General features: G+C 34.1%; 1 protein-coding gene across 2 annotated transcripts in view; it reads right to left on the bottom strand.

Annotated features, from left to right (window-relative positions):
- Positions 1–25,393, bottom strand: part of SPAG16 (sperm associated antigen 16) — a 1,154,057-nt gene that overhangs the window by 540,958 nt on the left and 587,706 nt on the right. For both annotated transcript variants that reach the window (XM_051983613.1, XM_051983614.1), the window contains exon 12: positions 6,318–6,503. In XM_051983613.1, coding sequence (XP_051839573.1) covers positions 6,318–6,503 — 186 coding nt within the window. The remainder of the gene's footprint in view (positions 1–6,317; positions 6,504–25,393) is intronic.

A 25,393-nucleotide genomic window follows, 5' to 3' on the forward strand; every position in this document is an offset into this window, starting at 1 on the left:
CACAGAAACAGAAACTCAGAAAGAATTCAACACAAGAATTGAGGAGCAATGGATGAACCTTAGACTAACTTCCATTTGTGTTTTCCCTAACCTTAATTCTGATAAAATTTACATTCACTGAATTTTATACCATTTATCATGACATCAGTGGCAAATTCTGTCCTTATGTTGTTTAATGTCCCTTTGTTTGCAGCATGAGGATGCAATGGGAGACATACAGAGAAGGAAATCTTTCCGAGCATGGGGGCTGGAAGCTCAGCTGCCAGCCCATTGTGAGAGAGTTTTGTTTTAATGGAGGACAAGTATAAGCCTTTTCACAGCTACCATTCTAAGAGAATTGATATGAATCTGGGCTGTGTTGCATTAGTCAACCTCATAGACATAAGTCAAGGTTATTATACTAGCATCTGTACAGTACACAGACTGATTTAGTAGAGCCAGAGCACCAAGGCTCAAATCCCAGCTCTTCCTTCTTACCGTAACAGAAGACCACTAGGAAAAGTCATCCCAGTTTTTTTAGGCATGTGTTTTCTTAATCTGGAGACTAGCCTAGATTACCTGTTAAAAAAAATAAAACCTTTCCAGTTCTATACTGAAGACTTTAAGAATTCATCCACATTGTTTTCAATAATTCTTTGTAATCAATACCTTAACCAGATTAACTTCATCATCTTTTAGGTCCCAAAGAACATATTGAAGCAGTGGAAAGAACACTAGTCTACTAATAAAGAGACTTGAATACTAGTTCCAATGGTCCCACCAACTAGTTTCTGACCCTAGAAAAGTTGCTTAGTCTCTCCAGACCTCTATCTTGCCTGGAAAATGAGAAGATCAAAACTAGTTTGTCTCTATAATTCCACAAAGCTCTCTGTCAGACTCCAAATGAATTATTCTAAATATATATCAAGATATGTATCACAATTTTAGTTTTAAAACTCTAAATTTGAGTCTGTAGTATGCTGTTAACAACATTTGGTCTTAGTACTGCACACTCAATACCCACATGACTAAATGACTGTTGTAATTTTTCTCAGGAACCACGTGGCACCCTTCCTTTCCAATAAAGCAATGACCTCAGGAGGTAGCTAAACAGTGTATTACAGAAGCATCCATCAGGACCCACAGTACTACAAACTCCTGCAGGCTAAAGCACTCTATAAACATCTCTTGTAAAAGGCATTTGGTAACTAATTAATGTGGTTCCAGATCCAGGAGCCATGTGCTGTTTATATCTCCTACTACTTTCAGCAGCTTCATAAAACTTGCTTTGGCTATGTAGTCATTTCACACGGATACACACTAGGAAATGTTCCAGTTCTGGAATAATAAAAACATTCTGCCCTATCCTAGTAGCCAATCAATAGTCTGGGGATGAGGAGGAAAATGGGAGAGGGGGGCTGCTAAAGAAATACTTGCAATTTCCCTGTCCCTGAACTTTCCTTAGTGTATCTTATGTTGGTAAAGAGCTCTGCAGCATCCACACAATGGAGTGAGCATGGAATGGCTGCTAGGCGTGCTTTAAAACTTTTTGCATCTACAAAGAGAATCATGAGCCAAGCACAAATGCTTCTGACCTCAGTCTAAAACGAAGGCCCTGATTTAAAACTCTACTGGAGGTCTAACATCAGAGAAAAATTTTGAGAGGAAATCCAGTACCAAAATATGCTTTGACTGTGACTTTGAAAAACATATTGACATCTACCCCAGAAAAAAAAAATCAATCCTTCAGTCAATACTTGTCCTTAGTCAATACTGGCATTTCTCCTCATTAATGACGATGCACTGCCCTTGACACTGATGATGAGTTCTTTTCTTTTGAAGGCAAATTCAGTGTTTACAGGATGTTTCACATCAATCAGGAGGAAAGGTGGTCTGCTATATCCACATCTTTTTGGCATCAGTGGAAAGATGAATATGGATTTGAGTGCCATAAGAAATAATTGTCAAGCCAATGTTGTGGGCTTGTAAGGATGACAGGGAGAACTGAGTTTCAAATTAATCTTTTATAGGTATATGAATATTCTACGATTTAATAACTTACATTTTTACTGGGTAAACTGAACTAATATTTTTCCTTAAGTTTAATAATAACTGAAAAACTTATATAATTTGTTTAATCTAATTCACTGCAATAAGTTTTTTTCTTAAATACCCATATGGTGGACATTGTGCTAAGCATAGTATTTGGCATGAGGGATATAAAAACAAATACAAAAGTATCTCTACTGTACAAAAACTTATGCTCAACTGGAAGAAATAGCATATATGCAAATTATACAAGTACACATATATATGTCTAACATAAATACTTAGTCATTTTAGGGGCTGACATGTACTAGCAAATAGGAAAATAAGGAAAGACATATTAGAGGAAGTAGCTCTTAAGGCAGACCTTGGAGGGAGGGAGGGGTTACAGGAGGAAGCAGAGGGAAAGAACATTTCTGGGACGGAGAATAACCTCTGTATCCAACGGAAAGGAGAGAGAACTTAAAATACCAAATGCATTAATTAGGCTGGCATGTAGATTGCATGCCCAAGAGGAATGGGAAATTAGTTTAGAAACAGAGAATGGAGTGACATTCTAAGAAGTTATAAATACCAGACGAAGTCTATTTTTTTTTTCTTCTCCTCAAAGCAATAGAAAATCACCAAAGCTGCTTGAATATGGGAGAGCTAATTAGTCAACCAGCATTTATTAAATGTCTGCTGTATACACACACTAGGACACAAAGAAAAATTAAATACAGTCCCTTATTTCAAGAAGCTCTTAGTCTAATGGGAAGACAATGTGCAAAAATTATGCACAAAGAAAATATACACAGGATCCATGGGAGCTAATCCAAAGAGGGAAGGCACTAGCATCAAAGAGAGCCAGGAAAGCTTCTTGTAGAGGTAAGATTTTATAGGAAGCCAGGGAAGCTGGGAGGCAGAAATGAGGAGTGAAGTTTCCAGGCACTGGAGGCAGCCAGTGAAAACGCTCCATTTAGGGAGGTGGATTATCATGTGTAAATAGCAAGGGCAAAAGTGTCATGGGTTAGAAAATGATGTATGGGGGACAGTGCTTGGTGAGGATAAAGTGTTAAAGTGCAGGGGTAGTATGTAAAAAAACTAGAAAGATAAAAAATGGCCAGGTTGTGGAAGGCTTTCAAAGCCAGAGAAATTTATATTTGATCCTGGAAGTAATAGAGAGCTACTGACATTGATTCAACAGTGAGGGGATGTGGTCAGCCTTTTGGTTTGGAAAAATCACTTGGACAGCTGAATAGAGGAGGGGCTTCCTCCAGAAGCTGTAGGTGCTTCAAGAATAGTCCAGTCTTTGAAAGCTCAGGTAAACAAATCATAAGCCTATAACAACACCTTGATCAGAGAAAGAGACTGGAGTTCAGAGCAGGGACATTGAGAAGTACTGGTGCTCCAAGCACAGGTACGTCAGGGGAGGTTAAAGACATTGAGAAGAGCCCAGGAAATTGAGGTTAGGAATAGGAGAACCTGACCCTCTGATCTAAGATTATGGAGAGGCCAGCTCACTCAGTCCCAAATCCAGAAAGAAAGCACTATGAAAAATATTACAAGTCAATAGATAACCAAAAAATGTTGTGGTGGTGGTTGATCACTAGTTTATTAAAGGACCCATGACATCACCGCTGATATCTTGACTTGTGCCTAAATTGGATTTAGGTTAGGCAGAAGGGCTCCTGATTATCTCCCAGAGACATTAGAAGCCCAGTGGCAAGAAAAAATGGCAAGACAACTGGCAATGACAAGATCAAGACCTTGGCATCTTGGAGCTCCGATTAAATATTTCTCAGTGCCTTGGGCCACTGGAACAAAGGAGAAGTCTGCACATGCTTGGGGTAGACATCTCCTTAACTCACCCCCAAAAAAGTAAAGTCAGTGGGAAATAACTCTGCAAGTAAAGCAGAACCCAAGGGAAAAATAGTTTCACTTCAAGAATTACAAAGTGACTGAAAGAGATGAATCCAAATTTTAAAAAAAAGGAATGATCTAGCTGTGGGTAGGAATCTTAAAGGGAAAAAATAGTTTGGCTCTGAAAGTAAATCCCCTTAACCATATAACAAGCTACATGAAAATTTAGGTGAATCAAAAAGAACTCAATGACTCAGAGACAAAACCTATTAGAACAGAATTTTAAAAATGAAAAATACTGAAAAAAATGATTCACAGGCAAACTTCAGGAAAAAAAAACCTTGAAAGATTTTTACAAACTAATGTAAAGTGAAATGAGCAGAACTAGGAAAATATACACCATATCATCTATGAATGATTTAGCTCTTCCTAACAACACAATGATCCCAGGCAAGTACAAAGGATTTAGGAAGGAAAATACTATCCACATCCAGATAAATAATTGATAAGACTTTGAATATAGATCAAAGTACACTTTTTTCACTTTATTCTTTTTTGTTCTTGTTTTGTATTTTTTGTGTTTGTTTTTGTTTTTTTTTATCCTTTCTTTCACCACTGTGACTGATATGGAAATATATTGTACATGATAGCACATATATAACCTATGTGAAATTACTTCCCTGTCATTTTAGGAAGAGAATATGGGAGGGAAAGGGGAGAAAAATTTGGAACTCAAAATCTTGAAAAAATGAGTACTAAAAATTGTCTTGATATTTAATTGGAAAAAAATACCATTGAATAAAATATAATTATTTAATTTGGAAATCTTCTCAAAAATATGTTACATAATTTAAACCTGAAGAAAAATAATTCTAGGTTCAGTTTATGCTGGATTATTTTCTTTGGTGTCAATAATTTAAGTATCTTTTGGTCTAGGAAGAAACTAGATTGGAAGATCAAATGTCAGAACCAATTAGACTAATGACAGATTTTTGTCAGTTATACTCTTAAGAGAGTAGGCCCTACTCTGGCTTCAGTCAAGCCGAGATCTGTTAAAGACCTTAGCTGAAAGGCCATTCAGAGCCTAGAGATGTCTAATCATCCTGATTTTTTTATCTTGCTACTGCACCAAAGGGCTTGTGCCCTTGCTTTCTCCTTCAGTGACTTGCACATTCCACCCTCATTTAATTACAATTTACTTAAACATCATGGCATCAACTCCCTGATCGTGGTCCTCTTTGAGAAGGAAGGACAAACAGCAGCAACAAGGCTTTGTGCTACTTCTTGGATATTTCCTATGATGGGGATGGGAAATGAAGTCATCATGCTCTACCAAGATCATGGGGAAAAGAGCCCTTCCAGTTCTAGTGCCCCATGGCCAAAAAGCCTAACGTTACTATTTCAAAAGGAAACAGAATTAGGGCCACCTCTGTCAAAGCAATTTGATCAACTGCCTCTTTTGGACTTTAAGTTATGTTTGGCAATTCCATCTTTAATCTTTACTCAGTGCTAGCACTGGCTCAGGCTTTTTCCAATTCTGGCTTTTTCCCCTTGATCCTAGGACTGAACCTGAACTGGGTATTGATGACCTGCTAACCCATCCTTCCCTATACTCCCCCTGGGCTTCCTGTGCTCCCAAAGCTTCCTGAACTAGCTGTTTCTTTCTGAATTCATATATCCTCTGTCCCCTGAGTTTGACAAATTAGCAGCTTTGTAACTATTTCTGTCTTTTGGTTGCATCCAGCTTCAACCATTTTACATGGCAGATTAACCCTGGCAGGATGTAGGAGTTGTCCAAAGCACTGTCAAATATGACATCAAAGTATACCTGGTATGGAGTTAAATTGACAAAATTCCTTCCTTCTAGACTCTTACAATCAGTAACATGAAAGGGTTTGGTTATTAAAGATAATTTTCAGTGAAAGAAAAAAATATATTTGTGTTGGTTTTATAATATATCTCAAAATGAATTGCATTAACACTAAAATAATTTTTATTTCTTCCCTATTCACACTTATTCAAAGATGTTAACTCATAATGAATTAGGTTGGGAAAATAGGAAAAAATAAGTTTTATTAATATAATAGCATTTAATATTCATTATTAATTATTATATTAATACATAGTATATGTAATATATAAATATATGCTATGCTATATAAAATGTATAATTAAATTTTAAATCATTTAAATCACTCATTGGCTCTCTTTTTTCGTGGTGAAACAAATAATCAATAAAATAGCTACCCAGTAAACCAACTTCAACCTGGACAAATGGCTATAATTAAAACTTCAAAACAAAATACAAAAATATAGTAATATACGCTAATAGATTGGGAAAGACATTCTCAGCTGTCATTTAGTCCCATGCTTCAATATTCTCTATTGGTGCCTATCTGTTTCTATGAAGAGTGTTTGAAAAGAAAACGTGCTTAAAAAGAATCTCTTACCTATTAACATCCCAGACTTTTCCAGTCGTATCCAGTGAGGAAGAAGCTATAAAATCTCCACAGGAATGCCATGTGCAGGACCAAACTGCATGACTGTGTCCTCCCAAAGTCAGAATGCAATCACCTTTGGCCAGATCCCACAATTTCACTGTGGTATCTCCACTGGAAGTAGCCAACTTGGTACCACTGTTAATAAGAATATAGAAGAAAGAATATGTTGGAATATATGCATATATGATTTTAATAAATTTTCAAAATAAATGGAAATCTTCTGCAATGAACATTATTATTGTCTACATTTCTATGCATCTCAATAGAAAAGTAGCCTAATAAGCTGCTTAAAATGCCCACTACTGATAGAGACATATCTTTATGTTCATTTATTTATTTAATAAATACAAAATATTTATTATAAATTGAGGGCAAAGCATCACAAAAGTGATTGTACATATCATAAAAGTGTACAACACACTGACCTTAAACTCAAGAAGCCTGGAAATGAGTAAAGGAAATCTCACACACACACACACACACACACACACACACACACACACATTCACCCCCCTAAAATTCCAGGCCATATGTGGTAGCATTATATGGCTATTACAAAGTACATGATGTAAAGTTACAGAAATGGAGGGACCACTCTGAAGGAAAAAAAAAAAAAAGGAACTGGAGCTGAGTGTCAGGGAATGATTCAAAAAAAAAAAAGAAACGGGACATGGCAAAAAGGCTTTCCCACAATGCATGTTCATGGCCATTTGCTTTCTGAGGACAGTTACTATTCATGAAGCCTGTTGCTCTTTGACTATCTCTTCAGCTCACAGTATGCCTTAGCTTAAAAAGATCAACTTAGGTGTTCCAGGATTATCTTTCTTCACTTATCATTTTACAGCAATTCCTGAGGGAAAAAAATCAGTTCATGTAACTAATTTTTTTCCTTAAAAGAATAATATTTGTTAGCTTTTCTTGAAATTCTAATTATCACAGGAATTTTTAATATACGAAGGTTAATGTTCTGTGTAGCACAGGGGAGCCTTTGGTCTCAGTAGAACAATCATTTACTCATTTCTGTGACAGGATTTAGGGGTCTGCAAAGCTCCCCTTTCCCCAAATAGCTTACTCTTCTATTATGTTTTTAATTCCCATTAGGTAAGTTTTTTTCCATAATTAACAAATGAGGTTAATTTTTTTTAGATTAATTAGATTTAGATTAGATTACTACAAAGGGATACATGAGGAAAATAGACAAAAAGTACACAAAGAGAAGGACGGAAGAAGAAACTCAGGTTTGTCAGTTTCATGATTTATCCAGGAGAACAGAATTCTGGGATGAGATTTAATAGGGGCAGATAATATGAGACAGACTTGGAACAAGATACAGGGATAAAACAAAAGACTTCCTGCGACTGAAAAGTGCCTCATTTATTAGCAGGAATGAGAGAAGGGCCCAGGAAATTAGTTACAATTTTGAGTGAGAGGACATGAGTTCGCATCTTAGAAATGTCAATTACTACTACCTCTATGACTTTGGGCAAGTTCCTCTGATGCCTCATTTTTTTCATCCATAAAATGAGTGGGTTAGATGAAATAGTTTGTAATGCTCTCCCCTATCTTTGAGCAGAGAAAAAATGTGTCTTGAAAATTCTTCTCCAATGAGAATTTTTTTTTGTATGCACAAGATTCCCTGATAAATCATGAAGATAATTACTCAGCAAAATTCTGATTATTAAAACAGGTCAATATATGTGCTTGCCACTTGCACAGAGGGAATATTAAGCAAAGTCCAAATGGCAAAGATATCTCCTATAGAGGCTGAAGCTCTTTCAAATGCTACTATTTGGATTTTACATGTACACTTGCTATCATATTTCTTACCTTTTCAATGGGTGCAGGAAAGATTGCAGAAAGGAAAAGAATTCAGAGCTGACCATAAAAATTATATTAAAAACAAATAAGTAATAAATTTACTTTAACAAAACTAGTATTTGGGGATGGTGGTATGCTAATAACATCAAGTAACCTATCATTACATGGGAGCTTCCTGATGAAAATCATAAACATTCTGAATAAGATTAACCATTCAGGAAAACTAAATAGAACAATAAAAATGATCAAATTATGATACAAGACTAGTTCATTAAGTTAAATTAAAAATGTCAGAGATGAGCATTGAAGAGAGCCACTGAGTTTATGACTAGAATAAGAATAAAATAAAAAATAAGATTAAGAATAAAAAAGTAGGTTACAGTGAACATAGGAAGTTGTGTTATAACTTTCATGATTCCAAGATGATTTCTGTGCTAAATTCATCTTTTTGATGGAAAAGTTCCCTTCACTAAAGTTAGGGATGTAAGATAGATGCTTTTAGTATTGCATTGATACCTAAAAAATATTTTTAAAAATTCTAGAGTAATGCTTCTAGTACTTCTGTGGAAAATCTTTAGAAGAATGTAGACTAGAACTGCAGAATAAGAAGGCATGAATCAGTTGCCACCTGTTTATTGTTGAAGATTAACATTCACAATGCTGAGCTAATAGATTTGTTGAAGATGGGGTGTTTTTTTTTTCTTTTTTCATGACAAGAGTAACAAAATGAATCTTTCTTCTTTCTATGCAGTGTGTGAAGAAAGTTTCTGCAGCAAGTTCATACAAATATGACTTCATAGTAGTCAAAATCCTTCATTGGTGGTACATAATAAAGTGGAAGCAGCAAGACAATATTTAATAGGTTAGGTCTCCTGTGACACTAGGCTAAGATTCAGCCAATTATCATTTCATTTAAAGCCTCTGTGATGTGCTATCTCCCTTATCATTAGTAATACAGGAAAGTATAGTGGAATGAGTGTGCATGATCAACACCCATGGCCATATGGAATTTAAGAGGAGAAACCATATGGACATGATAGATTATGTACTTTGCATACTGGAGAACTTAGAAGGACATTGTATGAGGAAACTGATTACACATTATCCACTACTTTATTCTAATGGTGATTTTCTGGTGATTTTTATCTCAAGGACTAGCTAGCTACTAACCTGGAAGTCAAAGAGTACCTTATGTGAGTGTTGGCTCACAGAAGTATCCCTGTTGGTAGACAGAAGGCAGAATGCTGCAAAGGAAAAAGTGGTAAAAGTTGGGAATCAGAGGTTTCAGGTTCAAATCTCCACTCTGTCACTTAATCTTGGTTGATTTGGGCCGTTACATCTCTGGTCCTCAGTCTTCCGATTTAAATGATGAAAAGCCTTGACTATATGATTCCTTATCTTCCTCACATCTCCTCAGTTCCTCTGTTATTCAGTGTTCTCAAGGCAATACTAAATAGGAGTGAATCTTGAAACGCTAGTGTCCAAAGAGTCCAAATTGCAAGTGTCCAAAGTACAATGGAAAGCTCTAGTGTGGGGACAAGGAGGCAGCAGCACATTTCCAATTAGGACATGTGTCCACTTATTACTTCTGTATGGTTGGGGAAATCACTTCTGAACTGTGGGCCCCAAGTTTTTTCATCCGTAAAATTAAGGAAGTTGGACTAAATACTCAGTAAGGTCCCTTCTATCTCTAAATCTATGATCCCTAAATATTATCCTGTCTATATAATGGGTATTTCCTCTTTTTTGCCTTATACCTTGAGGACTTTAGCTTCCAAAGACTGGTAATTATGATATTGCATGTTTATCCAGAGAAAAGTTGAAATGGTGTCATCATTTCAACTGTACTTTTGCATGTCACTGGCTTTTCCTTTATTTTAAATTTAGTCTTAGGCATTTATTCAAGAAAGATGACCAAGGATGATAAGAGTACAGGAAGCAGCCAGCTAAGCTCTCTCAATTTCCCATCCAAACAACTTTAAAAATAATATCTCAGATTGAATTGTGGAGTGTCAAAGAGAACAAAGCACAGGGTGAGACATTCTTCAAGCTCACCACCACTTAGGAGGACAGAAGCAGAGGTTTATGACATGGGCACAGAGGCTAGCCTGATGCTGATGGCAAAAGAAGCTGCAACAATTTCAGTTCTCAAGCCAGAGATGGTAGGGGAATCTGGCAACTGTTCATAAAGAGATAGCAGAAGACTCCTAAATCAGCACTGGAATGCAGGACTGGTTGATAACTCCATTGCCTATCCCCATTCCTGGGTCGCTGGGAAAGGGCAGAGAAGAGCATTTTCCAGATTTGTTTGTGGGGTTTGTATGCCCTAATGCTTGGTCAATTTGTCTAGTCTTTTAGCAAGATGTAGTTTCCCTGCTTTTCTCTTATTAGATGTATTTTTGATTTTGCTTTGTCTGAGATCATTCACTATAACCAGGTGGGATTTAGATAAGGAATGCAGGGCTGGTTCAATAGGTTTTTTTTTTTTTTTTGGAAAAACATAAGAATAATTATAACTGCCCATATCAAATTACAAAAACATATGACTATCTCAATAGAAGCAGAAAAATGATTTGACAAAATATAGCACTTCTTTCTATTTAAAGAGCATAGAAATACATGGAGCTTACCTTAAAATGATAAGTAATATCTATCTAAAATCATTGGCACTTTCTTAAGAAGAGAAGGTAAACCTATATTTATAGATTCAGAACACATATTACTCTTCTGAATTTCAAAAAATGAAGTTTTATCCCAGTAGGGTTCATACTTTGTGCTAATAGCTTAAAGATTATTCAAATCATGATTTAATTACTCCAGTAAGTCCATATTATTTATGAACTTATGCTAGAAATAAGAGCTAAAAGAAGGAGAACAAGGAAATTCCTGCTAATTATGAAGTGTATCTGTAACTAACTCTCTCATTAAAACAATTTTCAATATGGTTGTTGTCATTAGGAGTTGGGTAAGTGCATTTGATAAAATAGCTTAGTTCTAAAATTATCAGCTCAGGGACTTCATACTGTTGTTTAGGAATTCTGGGCTCAAAAATCAGTTCAGACTTGATAATATATCCCGGATTCCAAACAGAAGTTGAGAAAATATGTATCTGCTCATGGCTAGCAAAAGAAAAAACATTCTTTACCTGGCTTTTTGTTATAGGCAACACTGAGTGGCATTTATATGGACCTCTACTTCACTTTATCTGCTAGGTAAAAAACCACTTAATATTCACTTCCTATTAGTTGTTAATTGCTAACCTGACCCCTGGGACTTGTATATAGATCAAACATGCACAGAACATTTATAGAGCGCATATATAAGTATAGAACAGAAGAATGAATACAAAATTATAAAGCTCTATTATATCCACTTTGCTTCTTTCTATATGCATATGTATATAGATTAACATATTCAATATATAATTATATGTTGTATATATGTATATATATACACATGTATGTATATACAACTTATATGTATGTATATAGATTAACATATTCAACATATAATAAAGTTGTCCTTCCTACTTGTCTGTGATTTTATATTCTTTCTGTTCCCTTCTATGAATTTAAGATATATGTAATTTTATAATTTTCCTTCCTTCCTTCCTTTTTCCCTTCCTTCCTTCCTTTTTTCCTTTCTTCCTCCTTTCTTCCTTCCTTCCTTCTTTCCTTGTTTTCTTTCTTTGTTCCTTGCTTCTTTCCTCCTCCTTTCTCTCTTTACCCTATCACTACCTTTTACCTCCTTCCACTGGGAAAAAAAGAAAAAAACATTAATTATGTGTATCCCCTAGTTTCCAGGGTTTTTTCCCCCTTATATTAAAAAAAGAGGCCCTATAAGTATTTTGGTGCACATGGGCTCTTTTTATCTTTCTTTAATCTCCTAGGTTGAATAGACTTCGTGGTGATAGTACTGGGTGTAAAGACACAATTTAGGTGTCTTTTAGGGCAAGATTCCAGATTTAATAGCAATTAATTTTGTTAATAAATTTCTTGAAACTGGTCCCCCAACTCATGTTATGCACTCATAATGTGAATTTTTTTTTTATGATTTCCAGCTCATAGTTTTATGTAGTCTTATGCTTCAATAGGACATTTGCACTATAGACATTAAACCCAGTCTTTCTGAAAACTAATTCTGATAATGATAGAGATTACATTGATACTGGCAGCTGAAAGTATGGTGGATTTATAGTCATGTGCACATAATGTATATAAGATCATTTTAATGTGAGCTTGGTCACTGGTTCCTAACTCTCTGAATGGCTTTAGGCAAATTCCTTGATCTTCCTGGGCCTCAGTTTGTTCCATGGAAGATTAGGGAACTGGACTGAATGATTTCTGAAGTCCCTTTTCTGGATCTATGATCCTGTGACTATATCATAAAAGAGGAGGAAGCAGAGGGGCAGAATCCCTTCTGTCTTTTTTGAAAAAAAAAGTGTCACTCTTGTTTTCACTCATTGTTTTAATGTGATACTCTGAATCCATGCTTCTTGACAATGGAGAAGTATATTCAACTCTCTGTGCAATTTGGGATATATACTTAGATATATCTGTATGGTTAATGGAACTATTCAACTTCATGAAAAGACAATCAGTTTTACCAATCTCAAACTCTTCAGTTTCAAAGCACTTTAAAGTATCTAACACTATAGCATTCTGCAGAAATCAAATAAAAATATTTCTTATAGGAAATGTGACATAGTCTTTCTACTTTGATAAAAAGTAATAACACAGTAACATTTTGCACATCTGAAATGATTTTTAAGGAAAAAGTCATAACATAAATGTCTTTGTACATACACTTTTATTACATAAATAATGTTTGGGACAATTGGGGGAACATTTATCATATTTAATGTATGAAAGATGCCAAAAAGGCAGATGCATTTGTTTTTATGTTAGAAATTCCAAGTGACATATACAATATTTATCTTACAAAATATGGATTATAGCAAAAATAAAGAGACAACCTACTGTGATTAGCCAAATTTATGGAGAACTATAGAAAATAGAGTAAGAAAATACCTTAAGCTTCTAATGTGAGCAGGATAGTGATTTAAATTGGTCATATATTGTTACAGAAGAAAGGATGATGACAGAGACAAGAGGAACTGCATGAAAATCTTGGCTCCAACATTTATTACTAATTTAACTCTCAGGGTATCAGTTTACTTATTTATGAAATGTAGATACTAATACTTACCTCAACTATCTTGGATCATTAGAAGAAAAATATTTTGTAAACATTAAAATAAGTTATAAGTACATTATTATTATCATCATTATATGAAGGAAAAGAAGTACTTTGACTTACTATTATTAGTTCCTATGATAAGGCCTTTGTCTGCAATGATTTCAAACATTTTGATTGAAGTCAATGACACAACGGAGTTGATTACACAAATAGACTTTCTGAATCAGAGTAATTATAAATTTCCTATGAAGAAAAGTTCATAGTTCTTTCCACTGGAGGATCTTCAAAGTGGAATACTAGAAAACTGTTCTTTTGCTTTTTTTTGAATTTTCTCACAATAGCAATGTCAGGCATTTGGCTCTAGGAAAAATACCTACTCTTTCATTTGCTTTGTTCCCCCACTGACAAAAATGTCAGTCTTTTAAAGAAATTTAATTTTCATTGGCTGCACCAACTTTTTTCCAAGATTAATGATATATGTGCACTATCTGTGATATATATCACAGATAGTGCACATATAGCATTAATAATGTTACTTATGTAATCTCAGGCATGTCATCTAAATTCACTGGGCTTTGGTATCTTTATCAGTAAAATCAAGGGGTCCAGATGATTGCTTACAATTTTGCTAACTTCAGATACTACAATACAATGATGTTAAACTCTTTCTACTGAGTTCTGTTTTCAAAAATAAAGCACATTGAAGAGAATACAATAAACCTGATTGGAAATTAAAATTCCCTTTATCAATAATGTGGGATAATATATAGTAAAATCCATATACCATATTCACAATATATACATTAATGGAAGCACCAGGGTAAAGTAGAAATAACATGTTTTGAGAAACAGGAGATTTGGATTCCAATTTTAGTTCCTCCCCTAGAGTGAGGTGTCCTTAGGAAAGGCATTTAAATTTTCTTTGCCTCAATTTATCTAATGATAAAATCTGCCATCTTACTATAAAAATCTCAGAATGTAATTTTCTAATTCAACATATTTTCTTATGCAATTTCTATCTGTGTTATGTATTTTCTCTCCTTTACATAGTTTCTGTTTAAAGATTTCTAGTGGTATATAATATATTACCTTTTAAAAAAACATATTTCTAGAGAGTTCTGTTGTGCAAATGTATTTTTCTTTCTATTGAATTGAAATTTATGTTCCCCTAACTTTTACCTTCTAATGAAATTCTTCCCTCCAGTCTAGTAGAAGTACACTCCTTTTTCTCTATGGCAATACTTCAAAAACTAATGTTGGGAGCATCTGAAGACAAAAACTATAACATTGGGGATGCTTTCCCAAGTCTCAAATCTATTTTAAGTTAAACATTTCTCATTCCTTTCAATGAGGAAAGTATAAAGTGTCATAAACATTTAAAACATATAATTTACTTTTTAAAATAATTTTATTTACGTATTTTCCATGTATTTAAAAATATATATGACTTAATGACATGCATTCTCCTTTTGTTTCCCACTGTTTTCTCTATTCCTTTCTCTAATTTCCATTTCTGCCCCACTTCCTGTCCCATATTGGAAGAAAAGAGAAGAAAAACAAGACACTTTTAACAAATATGCATTGTCAAGCAAAACAAATTCCTACAATAGCTATATCTAAAATTTTTTGTCTTATTTGACATTTGAATCTATCAACGTTCTCTCAGAAGAAGAACTTTGTCTTCATTTGTATAGTCTTAACCTTAAGATTAACTAAACCAAAATTTAACAAAAACATGTAATAACCTGGTTTTACTCCTGTATTCACTGGGAAAGTTTCCAGTAGATCCTAATTACAAAAGAGGTTTGTTTTAGGTTTTAGACAGATTACTTTAATGTAAAACAAGATCCATGTAGGCCTATAATGCCAAGGAATTCTTTAGCAATAGAAATGTTGTATTTTGCCAAAAAGCTTTTCTGCATCTATTAAGATAATTGTGGTTTTCAATATTTTTGTTTTATAAGTGATTAACTAGATGTATTGACATATATATGTATGTATACATGTATGGTACTCATAGTGAATGATTTTTTCCACTATTTTATTTAAAATATGAGAATCAATACCCATTAACACTATTGGTCTAAGGTTCTCCTTGGGATTATCATTTCTGGGTTTAGGTTTTATTACTATTTGCATCATAAAATTAGGCATTTTCTTTCTAAATGTTTGAAATTCCATTTATATGTGTGTATTTTGTTTGAAGTTTTAATTCCTGATCTACATATGCTTTCTTTAAGGCTTTCTTCAATTTCTTTGTATTATTTATAAAAATAAAGCTTCTAAAGTAAAGTTAAAATTTCCTTTTCTAGGTGATCAAACTGCATATCTTTTCATATAGCAGTCTCTCTATTGGGCCTGTATTCCAAAGAGATCATCATATTGAGGAAAAGAGACCCACGTGCTCAAAAATGTTTGTGGCAGCCCTTTTTGTAGTGGCAAGGAACTAGAAACTGAGTGGATGCCCATCAATTAGAGAATGGTTGATTAAGTTATGGTATATGAATGTTGTGGAACATTATTGTTCTGTAAGAAATGACCAACAGGATGATTTCAGAGAGGCCTGGAGAGACTTACATGAACTGATGCTGAGTGAAATGAGAAGGACTAGGAGATCATTATACAAGGTAACAATATAATGTGATGATCAATTCTGATGGACGTGGAACTTTTCTTTTTTTTTTTTTTAATTAAAGCTTTTTATTTACAAAGCATATGCATGGGTAATTTTTCTCAACATTGAAAGATTGAACCTTTTATTCATAGTTTTCCCCTCCTTTCCCTCATCCCCTGCCTTAGATAGCAGGTAGTCCAATACATCAAAATACATGTTAGATACAATATATGTATACATATTTATACAGTTATATTGCTGCACAAGAAAAATTAGATCAAAAAAGAAGAAAAAGAAAAACTGAAAAAAATAACAAAGTGCAAGCAAATAACAACAGAGAGAGTGAGAATGCTATGTTGTGTTCCATACTCAGCTCCCATGGTTCTCTCTCTGGGTGTAGATGGCTCTGAACATCACTGAACAAGTGGAATTGGTTTGAATCATCTCAATGTTGAAGAGAGGGATGTGGCTCTTTTCAACAGTGAAGTGATTCAAGATAGTTCCTAAGGACTGGGTGATGGAGGTAGCTATCTATACCCAGAGAAAGGATTTTGGGGACTAAGTATGGATCACAACATAATATTTTCACTTTTTATTGTTGCTTGCTTGCTTGCTTTCTGTTTTCATTCTCATTTTTTTTCCTTTTTGATCTGATTTTTCTTGGGTAGAATGATAATTGTAGGAATATATATATATATATACATATATATATATATATATATATATATGTACATATGTATAGAAGAATTACACATGTTTAACATATATTGGATTACTTGCCTTCCAGGAGAAGAGGTTCAAAAAAATTTGAAACACAAGGTTTTGCAAGAGTGAATGTTGAAAACTTTGCATATAATATTTTGAAAATAATTACAATTACTTAAATAATTAAAATAAATAAATATAAGTATTTATATTTATATATAAAACTATACATTTATATATAATAAATGCTTATTTATTATATATTATGTACACAATTTTATATATGAATATATATATATTTATAAATATAAAATAAATACATAAAATTTAGATCATTAAAATACTTAAATTTTTTAAATATTTACTTTTCTAATCCATTTCCATATTAATGATTTACCAGATCTTGCCTTTTCTTTTTTTTTAATTGTATCTTCCTTTAGATGTATCAATTTACGAGAAAAATAATGCCCCATGAAAGAAATTATCCTGCTTCCTAAATCATGTGTCTGAGTGTGCCCCGTTTTTACTTTTAAGGCTATACAAATGCTTTATCCCCTAAGCAAAGAGAATTAATGATTCAGATCAAACATCAGAATGCAAGCGATCTCATTTTGTCTACTGATTTTCAACATATTAAAGAAGGATTAAATTCAAAGGAGTACAATGAATCTGAAAATGGAATTCTTTAAGCCAATTAAAAAAATTTCAAGCCTGGTAAACATATCTCTAATAGTAAATTCAACTCAAGGAGCTCATTTTTATTGACTTCATAGTTAATAGCTATATTCTGACATGGCTGAACATCTACAACAAAATTGCAGTTACAAAACTGAAAACAGAGAAAAAAAAAAAAAAAAAAAAACCTGTGTCCTTAAAAAACATATATCACTTCAGATCAGAACATAAATCAAGGAAAACAAGGCCCAGGGAAGTGGAGTAAAAAAATTGCCCCATATCCAGGTCTTCAAATTCCAAACCCTACTTTTTCTACTATACCTTTTTTTTTTCTACTACACTAAAATGAAAAAGTGATGTCAGTGTCAAGCTGTGTAACAGAGACAAAAAAAAAAAAATAGATACTTAACAACAGAGATGCAATATGGTATCATGAACAGAGCCTGGACTTGGATTGGGATGATTTAGACCTGCAGCTGTAGACAGAATTACTTAGTTCAAATGTACCTCAGATCCTTATGAGATCAGTAACTAAGGCATTTAACTTCCAATGTTTTAAATGCCTTATCTGTGGTTATTTGTAAAATGAGTGGGTTGGTTTTGGTGATCGCAAAGTCCTTCTCATCTCCATATGTAGCCAGTTGTGAAATGACAAAGATATGATCCATGTTGAATATCATTTGTGAAAACATGCTTCTTGGGACTTCCAGCCAAGACAGTGGAGAGGAGGCACATAGCTGTGTAAGCTCTGCATTTTTCTCTCAGAATCCATTCCATTACAAGCCTCTGAATTAATGCTTGATTGAAAAAAACCCCACAATAGTTACCAAGAGAAGCCATCCTTGAGATTCGCCAGGAAAGGTCTGTTTTTGCTCGAGGGTGGGAACAGTTTTAGAACGAGCGCAGGCTGAGGGCAGGCAGGCAGTGGCAGTGAGAGCATGGGAGCAGATGGGAGAGTGGGTGTGGTGTGATCACAGCAGTCTCTGCAGGGAGAGCTTTACCATAGTATTGGATACTTTGCCTCGGCAGCCCAGTGGAGAAGCTAAAAACACTAGGGAAATGGAAAAAAAAATCCATAGAACAAAAGAACTCAATTGGACAATTAGAAAAAGATATTTAAAAAGTGAGTGAAGAAAATACTTCGTTGAAAATCAGAATTGAACAAATAGAATTGATTGATTCGAGGAGACAAGAAGAATCAGTCAAGCAAATCCAAAAAAATCAAACAATGGAAAAGAATGTGAAATACCTTCTGGGGAAGACAACAGACCTGGAAAACAGATCCAGGAGAGACAATGTGAGAATCATTGGACTCCCAGAAAAGCATGATGAAAAAAAGAGCCTGGACACTATTTTCCAGGAAATTATCAAAGAGAACTGCCCAGAAGTCATAGAAACAGAGGGTAAAATAGACATTGAAAGAATTCATCGATCACCTACTGAAAGGGATCCTAAAATCAAAACACCAAGAAATATAGTGGCCAAATGCCATAACCCTCAGATGAAGGAAAAAAATACTGCAAGCAGCTAGAAAAACCCAATCCAAGTATCAAGGAGCCACAATAAGGATCACCCAGGATCTAGCAGCATCCACATTAAAGGATCAAAGGGCCTGGAATATGATATTCCAAAAGGCTAAGGAATATGATATTCCTAAAGGCTGAAAGGCCACTCAAATGCAGTAAGGCAGAAATAGTAAATGCATCCTTTTCAGAGCACGATGCAATAAAAATTACATTCAACAAAAAGCCAGGGGAAAATAGACCAAAAAGTAATTGGAAACTAAATAATCTCATACTAAAGAATGATTGGGTGAAACAGCAAATCATAGACATAATAACTTCACCCAAGAAAATGACAATAATGAGCCGTCATACCAAAATGTGTGGGATGCAGCCAAAGCGGTAATAAGGGGAAATTTCATATCTCTAGAGGCCTACTTGCATAAAATAGAGAAAAAGAAGGTCAATGAATTGGTCTTGCAACTAAAAATGCTAGAAAAGGAACAAATAAAAAACTCTCAGTCAAATACTAAACTTGAAATTCTAAAAATAAAAGGAGAGATCAATAAAATTGAAAGTAAAAAAAAAACTATTGAATTAATTAATAAAACTAAGAGTTGGTTCTATGAAAAAATCTACAAAACAGACAAATCCTTAGTAAATCTAATTTAAAAAGGGAAAGAGGAAAATCAAATTGTTAGTCTTAAAAATGAAAAGGGAGAACTTGCCACTAATGAAGAGGAAATTAGAGCAATAATTAGGAGTTACTTTGCCCAACTTTATGTCAATAAATTCGACAACTTAAATAAAATGGAAGAATACCTTCAAAAATATAGCTTGCCCAAACTAACAGAGGAAGAAGTAAATATTCTAGACAGTCCCATCTGAGAAAAAGAAATAGAACAATTTGTTAACCAACTCCCTAAGAAAAAATCCCCAGGACAGATGGATTTACATGTGAATTCTACCAAACATTTAAAGAACAATTAACTCCAATGCTATATAAACTATTTGAAAAAATAGGGATTGAAGGAGTCCTACCAAATTCCTTTTACCACACATGCATGGTACTGATACCTAAACCAGGTAGGTTGAAAACAGAGAAAGAAAATTATAGACCAATCTCCCTAATGAATATTGATGCTAAAATCTTAAATAAAATATTAGCAAAAAGATTACAGAAAATCATCCCCAAGATAATATACTATGACCAACTAGGCTTTATACCAGGAATGCAGGGCTGGTTCAATATTAGGAAAACAATTAGCATAACTTGACTATATCAATAACCAAACAAACAAAAACCATATGATCATCTCAGCAGATGCAGAAAAAGCATTTGATAAAATTCAACATCCATTCCTAATAAAAACACTTGAGAGTAGAGGAATAAATGGACTTTTTCTTAAAATAATCAGGAGCATATATTTAAAACCATCAATAAGCATCATATGCAATAGAGAAAAACTGGAACCTTTCCCAGTAAGACCTGGAGTGAAGTAAGGTTGCCCACTATCACCATTATTATTCAATATTGTATTAGAAATGCTAGCCTTGGCAATAAGAGTTGAGAAAGAGATTAAAGCAATTGGAGTAGGCAATGAGGAAACCAAACTATCACTCTTTGCAGATGATATGATGGTATACTTAGAGAACCCCAGAGATTCTACTAAAAAGCTATTAGAAATAATTCATAACTTTAGCAAAGTTGCAGGAGACAAAATAAATCCCCATAAATCCTCAGCATTTTTATACATCACCAACAAAATCCAACAGCAAGAGATACAAAAAGAAATTCCATTCAAAATAACTGTCAACAGCATAAAATATTGGGAATCTATCTACCAAAGGAAAGTCAGTAATTATATGAGCAAAATTACAAAAAACCTTTCCAGGCAAATAAAGTCAGACTTAAATAATTGGAAAAATATTAAGTGCTCTTGGAGAGGCCGAGCGAATATAATAAAGAAGACAATACTCCAGCTAAACTAATCTATTTATTTAGTGCTATACCAATCAGATTTCCAAGAAATATTTTAATAATCTAGAAAAAATAACAACAAAATTCATATGGAAGAACAAAAGATCGAGAATCTCAAGAGCATTAATGAAAAAAAAAATCAAATGAAGGTAGCCTAGCTGTACCTGATCTAAAACTATATTATAAAGCAGCAGTCACCAAAATCATTTGCTAATTGGCTATTGGCTAAGAAATAGATTAGTTGATCAGTGGAATAGGTTAGCTTCACAAGACAAAATAGTCAACTATAGCAATCTAGTGTTTGATAAACCCAAAGAGCCTGACTTTTGGGATAAGAATTCATTATTTGACAAAAACTGCTGGGGTAACTGGAAATTAGTATGACAGAAATTAGGCATGGACCCACACTTAACACCATATACCAAGATCAAAATGGGTCCATGATTTAGGCATAAAGAACGAGATCATAATATAAAAAAATAAACTAGAGCAACACAGGATAGTTTATCTCTCAGACTTGTGGAGGAGGAAGAAATTTGTGACCAAAGATGAACTAGAGACCATTATTGAGCACAAAATAAAAATTTTGATTACTTCAAATTAAAAAGCCTTTGTACAAACAAAACTAATGCAAACAAGATTAGAAGGGAAGCAACAAACTGGGAAAACATCTTCCCAGTTAAAGGTTCTGACAAAGGCCTCATTTCCAAAATATATAGAGAATTCACTCTAATTTATAAGAAATCAAGTCATTCTCCAATTGATAAATGTTCAAAGGATATGAACAGACAATTTTCAGATGATGAAACTGAAACTATTTCCACTCATATGAAAGAGTGTTCCAAATCACTATTGATCAGAGAAATGCAAAATAAGACAACTCTGAGACACCACTACATACCTGTCAGATTGGCTAAGATGATAGGAAAAAATAATGATGAATGTTGGAGGGGATGCGGGAAAACTGGGATACTGATGCATTGTTGGTGGAGTTTGAACGAATCCAACCATTCTGGAGAACAATCAAGGAATTATGCCCAAAAAGTTATCAAACTATGCAAACCCTTTGATCCAGCAATGTTACTTCTGGGCTTATATCCCAAAGAAATACTAAAGAAGGGGGAGGGACCTGTATGTGCCAAAATGTTTGTGGCAGCCCTGTTTTTAGTGGCTAGAAACTGGAAAATGAATGGATGCCCATCAATTGGAGAATGGCTGGAGAATTTATTTTTTCCTTTATTTCTTTTCCTATTTTTTCACATTGTGGTATATGAATGTTATGGAATATTATTGTTCTGTAAGAAATGATCAGCAGGATAAAGACAGAGAGGCTTGGAGAGACTTACATAAACTGAGGCTGACTGAAATGAGCAGAACTAGGAAATCATTATATACTTCAACAATGATACTGTATGAGGATGTATTCTGATAGAAGTGGATTTCTTTGACAAAGAGATCTAACTCAGTTTCAATTGATCAATGAAGCAGCTACACCCAAAGAAAGAACACTGGGAAATGAATGTAAGCTGTTTGCATTTTTGTTTTTCTTCCCAGGTTATTTCTACCTTCTGAATCCAATTCTCCCTGTGCAACTGTTTGGTTCTGCACACATATATTGTATCTATACTGTGACATATTTAACATGTGTAGGACTGCTTGCCATCTGGGGGAGGGGGTGGAGGGAAGGAGGGGAAAAAAATCAGAACAGAAGTGAGTGCAAGGGATAATGCTGTTAAAAATTACCCAGGCATGGGTTCTGTCAATAAAAAGTTATTTAAAAAAAAAGAAAAAAAAAAAGAAAACATGCTTCTTGTTCAGTTATTTTTCATTTATATCTGACTCTTTATAATCCCCTTTGTGGTTTTATTTTGTTTTAGACACAGATATGGAAGTGATTTCCTATTTTTTTCTTCAGTTCAGTGTACAGATGAGACAACTGAGGCAAAAAGGATTAAGTGACTTGCCCAGGCTTGCCTAGCTCTCTCTCAGACTAGATTTCCACTCAGGAAAATGAGTCTTCTTGATTCCAAGCCCAGGAGAGTATTAACTGTGCTACTTCACTGCACTATGTAATTCATGTTAGATCATACTATTAACATTTTTATATAAATTGCAGAGTAGAAACATAGATAACAGTTGTTGTTGCTTTCTTTTTGAATTTCTTTAGAAAATATAAAGTTGGACATTTTTTCATATCTTCCCTGTTAGCTACCTTGTAAACTGTAAATTGGTCCCTCAATGCCTTCACAATCATATCATCTTCATTATATATCACTTAGATATAGAATTATAAATATCATAATATATGTCTATTTGTTTCAGTCTAATTTTTCCATTCTTAATTCTCTTTAGTGTTCTTTCACATTGCGTCTATGAGCAACCCAGAAGCTGTGATGTTAGAGTTCAAGTATGGTGGTTTTGCTTTCTGTAGAAAAGCTTATCATCACAATATTTGAAAATATTTGAATTTTTCTTTAGTTTGTGGTCTTCTTTCAGTTTTCATCTTTGGAGGTCCTTTGGATGACTCATTTAGTTGTATAGCTTTCAAAGAATTGTTTAGTCTGGCTTTACCATCTTAAAATGATGTTGTACATAATCATCTATCATCCTTCTTTATAAGATTTTATAGATTAGTTTATAGTCTGAGTCAGTTTTGTGCTGGCAGTCATCTTTCTTTGTTCAATAAGACAAATGTTTCCAAACCAAGGTACTTTCTAGGCCCTTTTGATCTCCTTATTATAGCAATTCACTTTTATTGGTTTGAATTCTGGATAAAATAATTACAGTCCTTGTGAATGACATTTCTGTTGTCCACTTCCCATTTTTTCATTGTCAATAGATTACTTAAATAATTTAGCATCGAAATTTTAAATCATATGCTATATCTTATTTTTGTTTCCATTTTTTCTTCTTTATTATATTTAGTGACTCGGGGATAACTTTCATCTTAAATAGTTCTTTTCCTTTCTATTACATTATAATCAATTTTATTATTTATGATGTTACTTGGTACTAACCATGTGTAATGAATACCAATTCTTTTTTTGCAAAAGACCTAATATGTGAGGTTTTTAAATAATCTTTAGCTTGTTTCATTTCTTTCTGCTGAACCATATTTCCCCATATGTTTCTCACAATTTTTATTTTTTCCTTTATTTCTTTTCCTATTTTTTCACATTGACACCAATTAAAAAACAAACTATATGTTGATTTGATTTTAGACAGTTCTTCACAAAATTTTTAAAAATCTTGAGCAACTAATATTAGTAAATTAGAATTATTTTTATTTGGTCTTTTTGCGGGTTAAGTACTATTACTCCTCTAATGTTGTAATTTGTCTTTTGTTCTCCAAAAGGACCACGGCCTCAGGAAGGTGATATCATAACTTGCAAGTGAATTGAATTTAAGTAAGAAAGAGCTAGGCAAAGTCACCAGCCCCATTTTCTCCTCTGGAGCCATTTGAGTCTAGTGGCAAGATATAGATCAGGAAGAATGGAATGTCCTTGGATGCAGTGGGAGACCTTAACCTTTTTAATTTCAGGTCTTTCCCAGGTCTTAGTTTGACTGAGGCAACACCCATTCACTGATTAAGGCTAGGTAAGAAATTAGGTTCCAACAAAAATGAGTAAAAGAACAACATCAGTATGACAAGGGAAGACCCTCAGCATTTCTCAGTCCTCTAATACATGATGACCAAATGTACAATGAAATATTTCTTATAGTTTATGAAAATATAAAACTCACTTCACCAATTCCTTCACTTCCATTTCTAAAGAGCATCTATGAGATATTTAATTAACTGTGACTTCCATCTTTTTCAAGTTTTGTACATAGTAAGAATGCCAAGATTGATGTGATCCAGATCTTTATGCAACATATGGACTTGTTGATCAGAGGATTAGGTGTGGTGTTCTCTTCTTTTCTAAAATATAATGGTTCTCTGGGAGCAGGTTTCTTGGGAACGTTTCCTGGAGGCAGCCTTAGTTTCAGTTCCAAGTAATAATCACCTCAAATATAGCCAGGGATTAAAGTACAGTCTTTTATTGTCTCTTCCAAAATAGCCCAGTAAGCTTTCCTTGGTTCCAAGAACTCTTGCAGCTTGTCCTTTGCCTCTGCAAGCTTCAGCCTCCAGCTCTCTCTGAATCCTGGCTCCGAATCTCCCGACTGAATTCTGGCTCTCAATCTCTTTAACTGACTGACTGACTGAAGCTCTATGAGCTTCTTATATATGATCTCTTAAAGGTGTGAACTCAAAGGTTGACTCCTCCTCTGAGAGAGTAGGATTGTAGGAAGCATAAACTCATGAATCTCCTGAACTTGTGAACTCTAATGTGTGAACTCTCAAAGGTGTAAGCTCTAATGTGTGAACCAATTACCTAAGCATTGTTTCTATCAACTCTAGTGAGTTAACACCTTGTTTCTGGTGTTATACCTGTCTCATAATAATTAGGACTAACATTTAGAGGATTATTGGTGAATTATAAGTTAATTGATCTAAAAACAATTGGAACCTTAGCATCTTCTGCCCTCT

Source organism: Antechinus flavipes, chromosome 3, assembly GCF_016432865.1.
Source record: "Antechinus flavipes isolate AdamAnt ecotype Samford, QLD, Australia chromosome 3, AdamAnt_v2, whole genome shotgun sequence".
Classification (NCBI taxonomy): domain Eukaryota; kingdom Metazoa; phylum Chordata; class Mammalia; order Dasyuromorphia; family Dasyuridae; genus Antechinus; species Antechinus flavipes.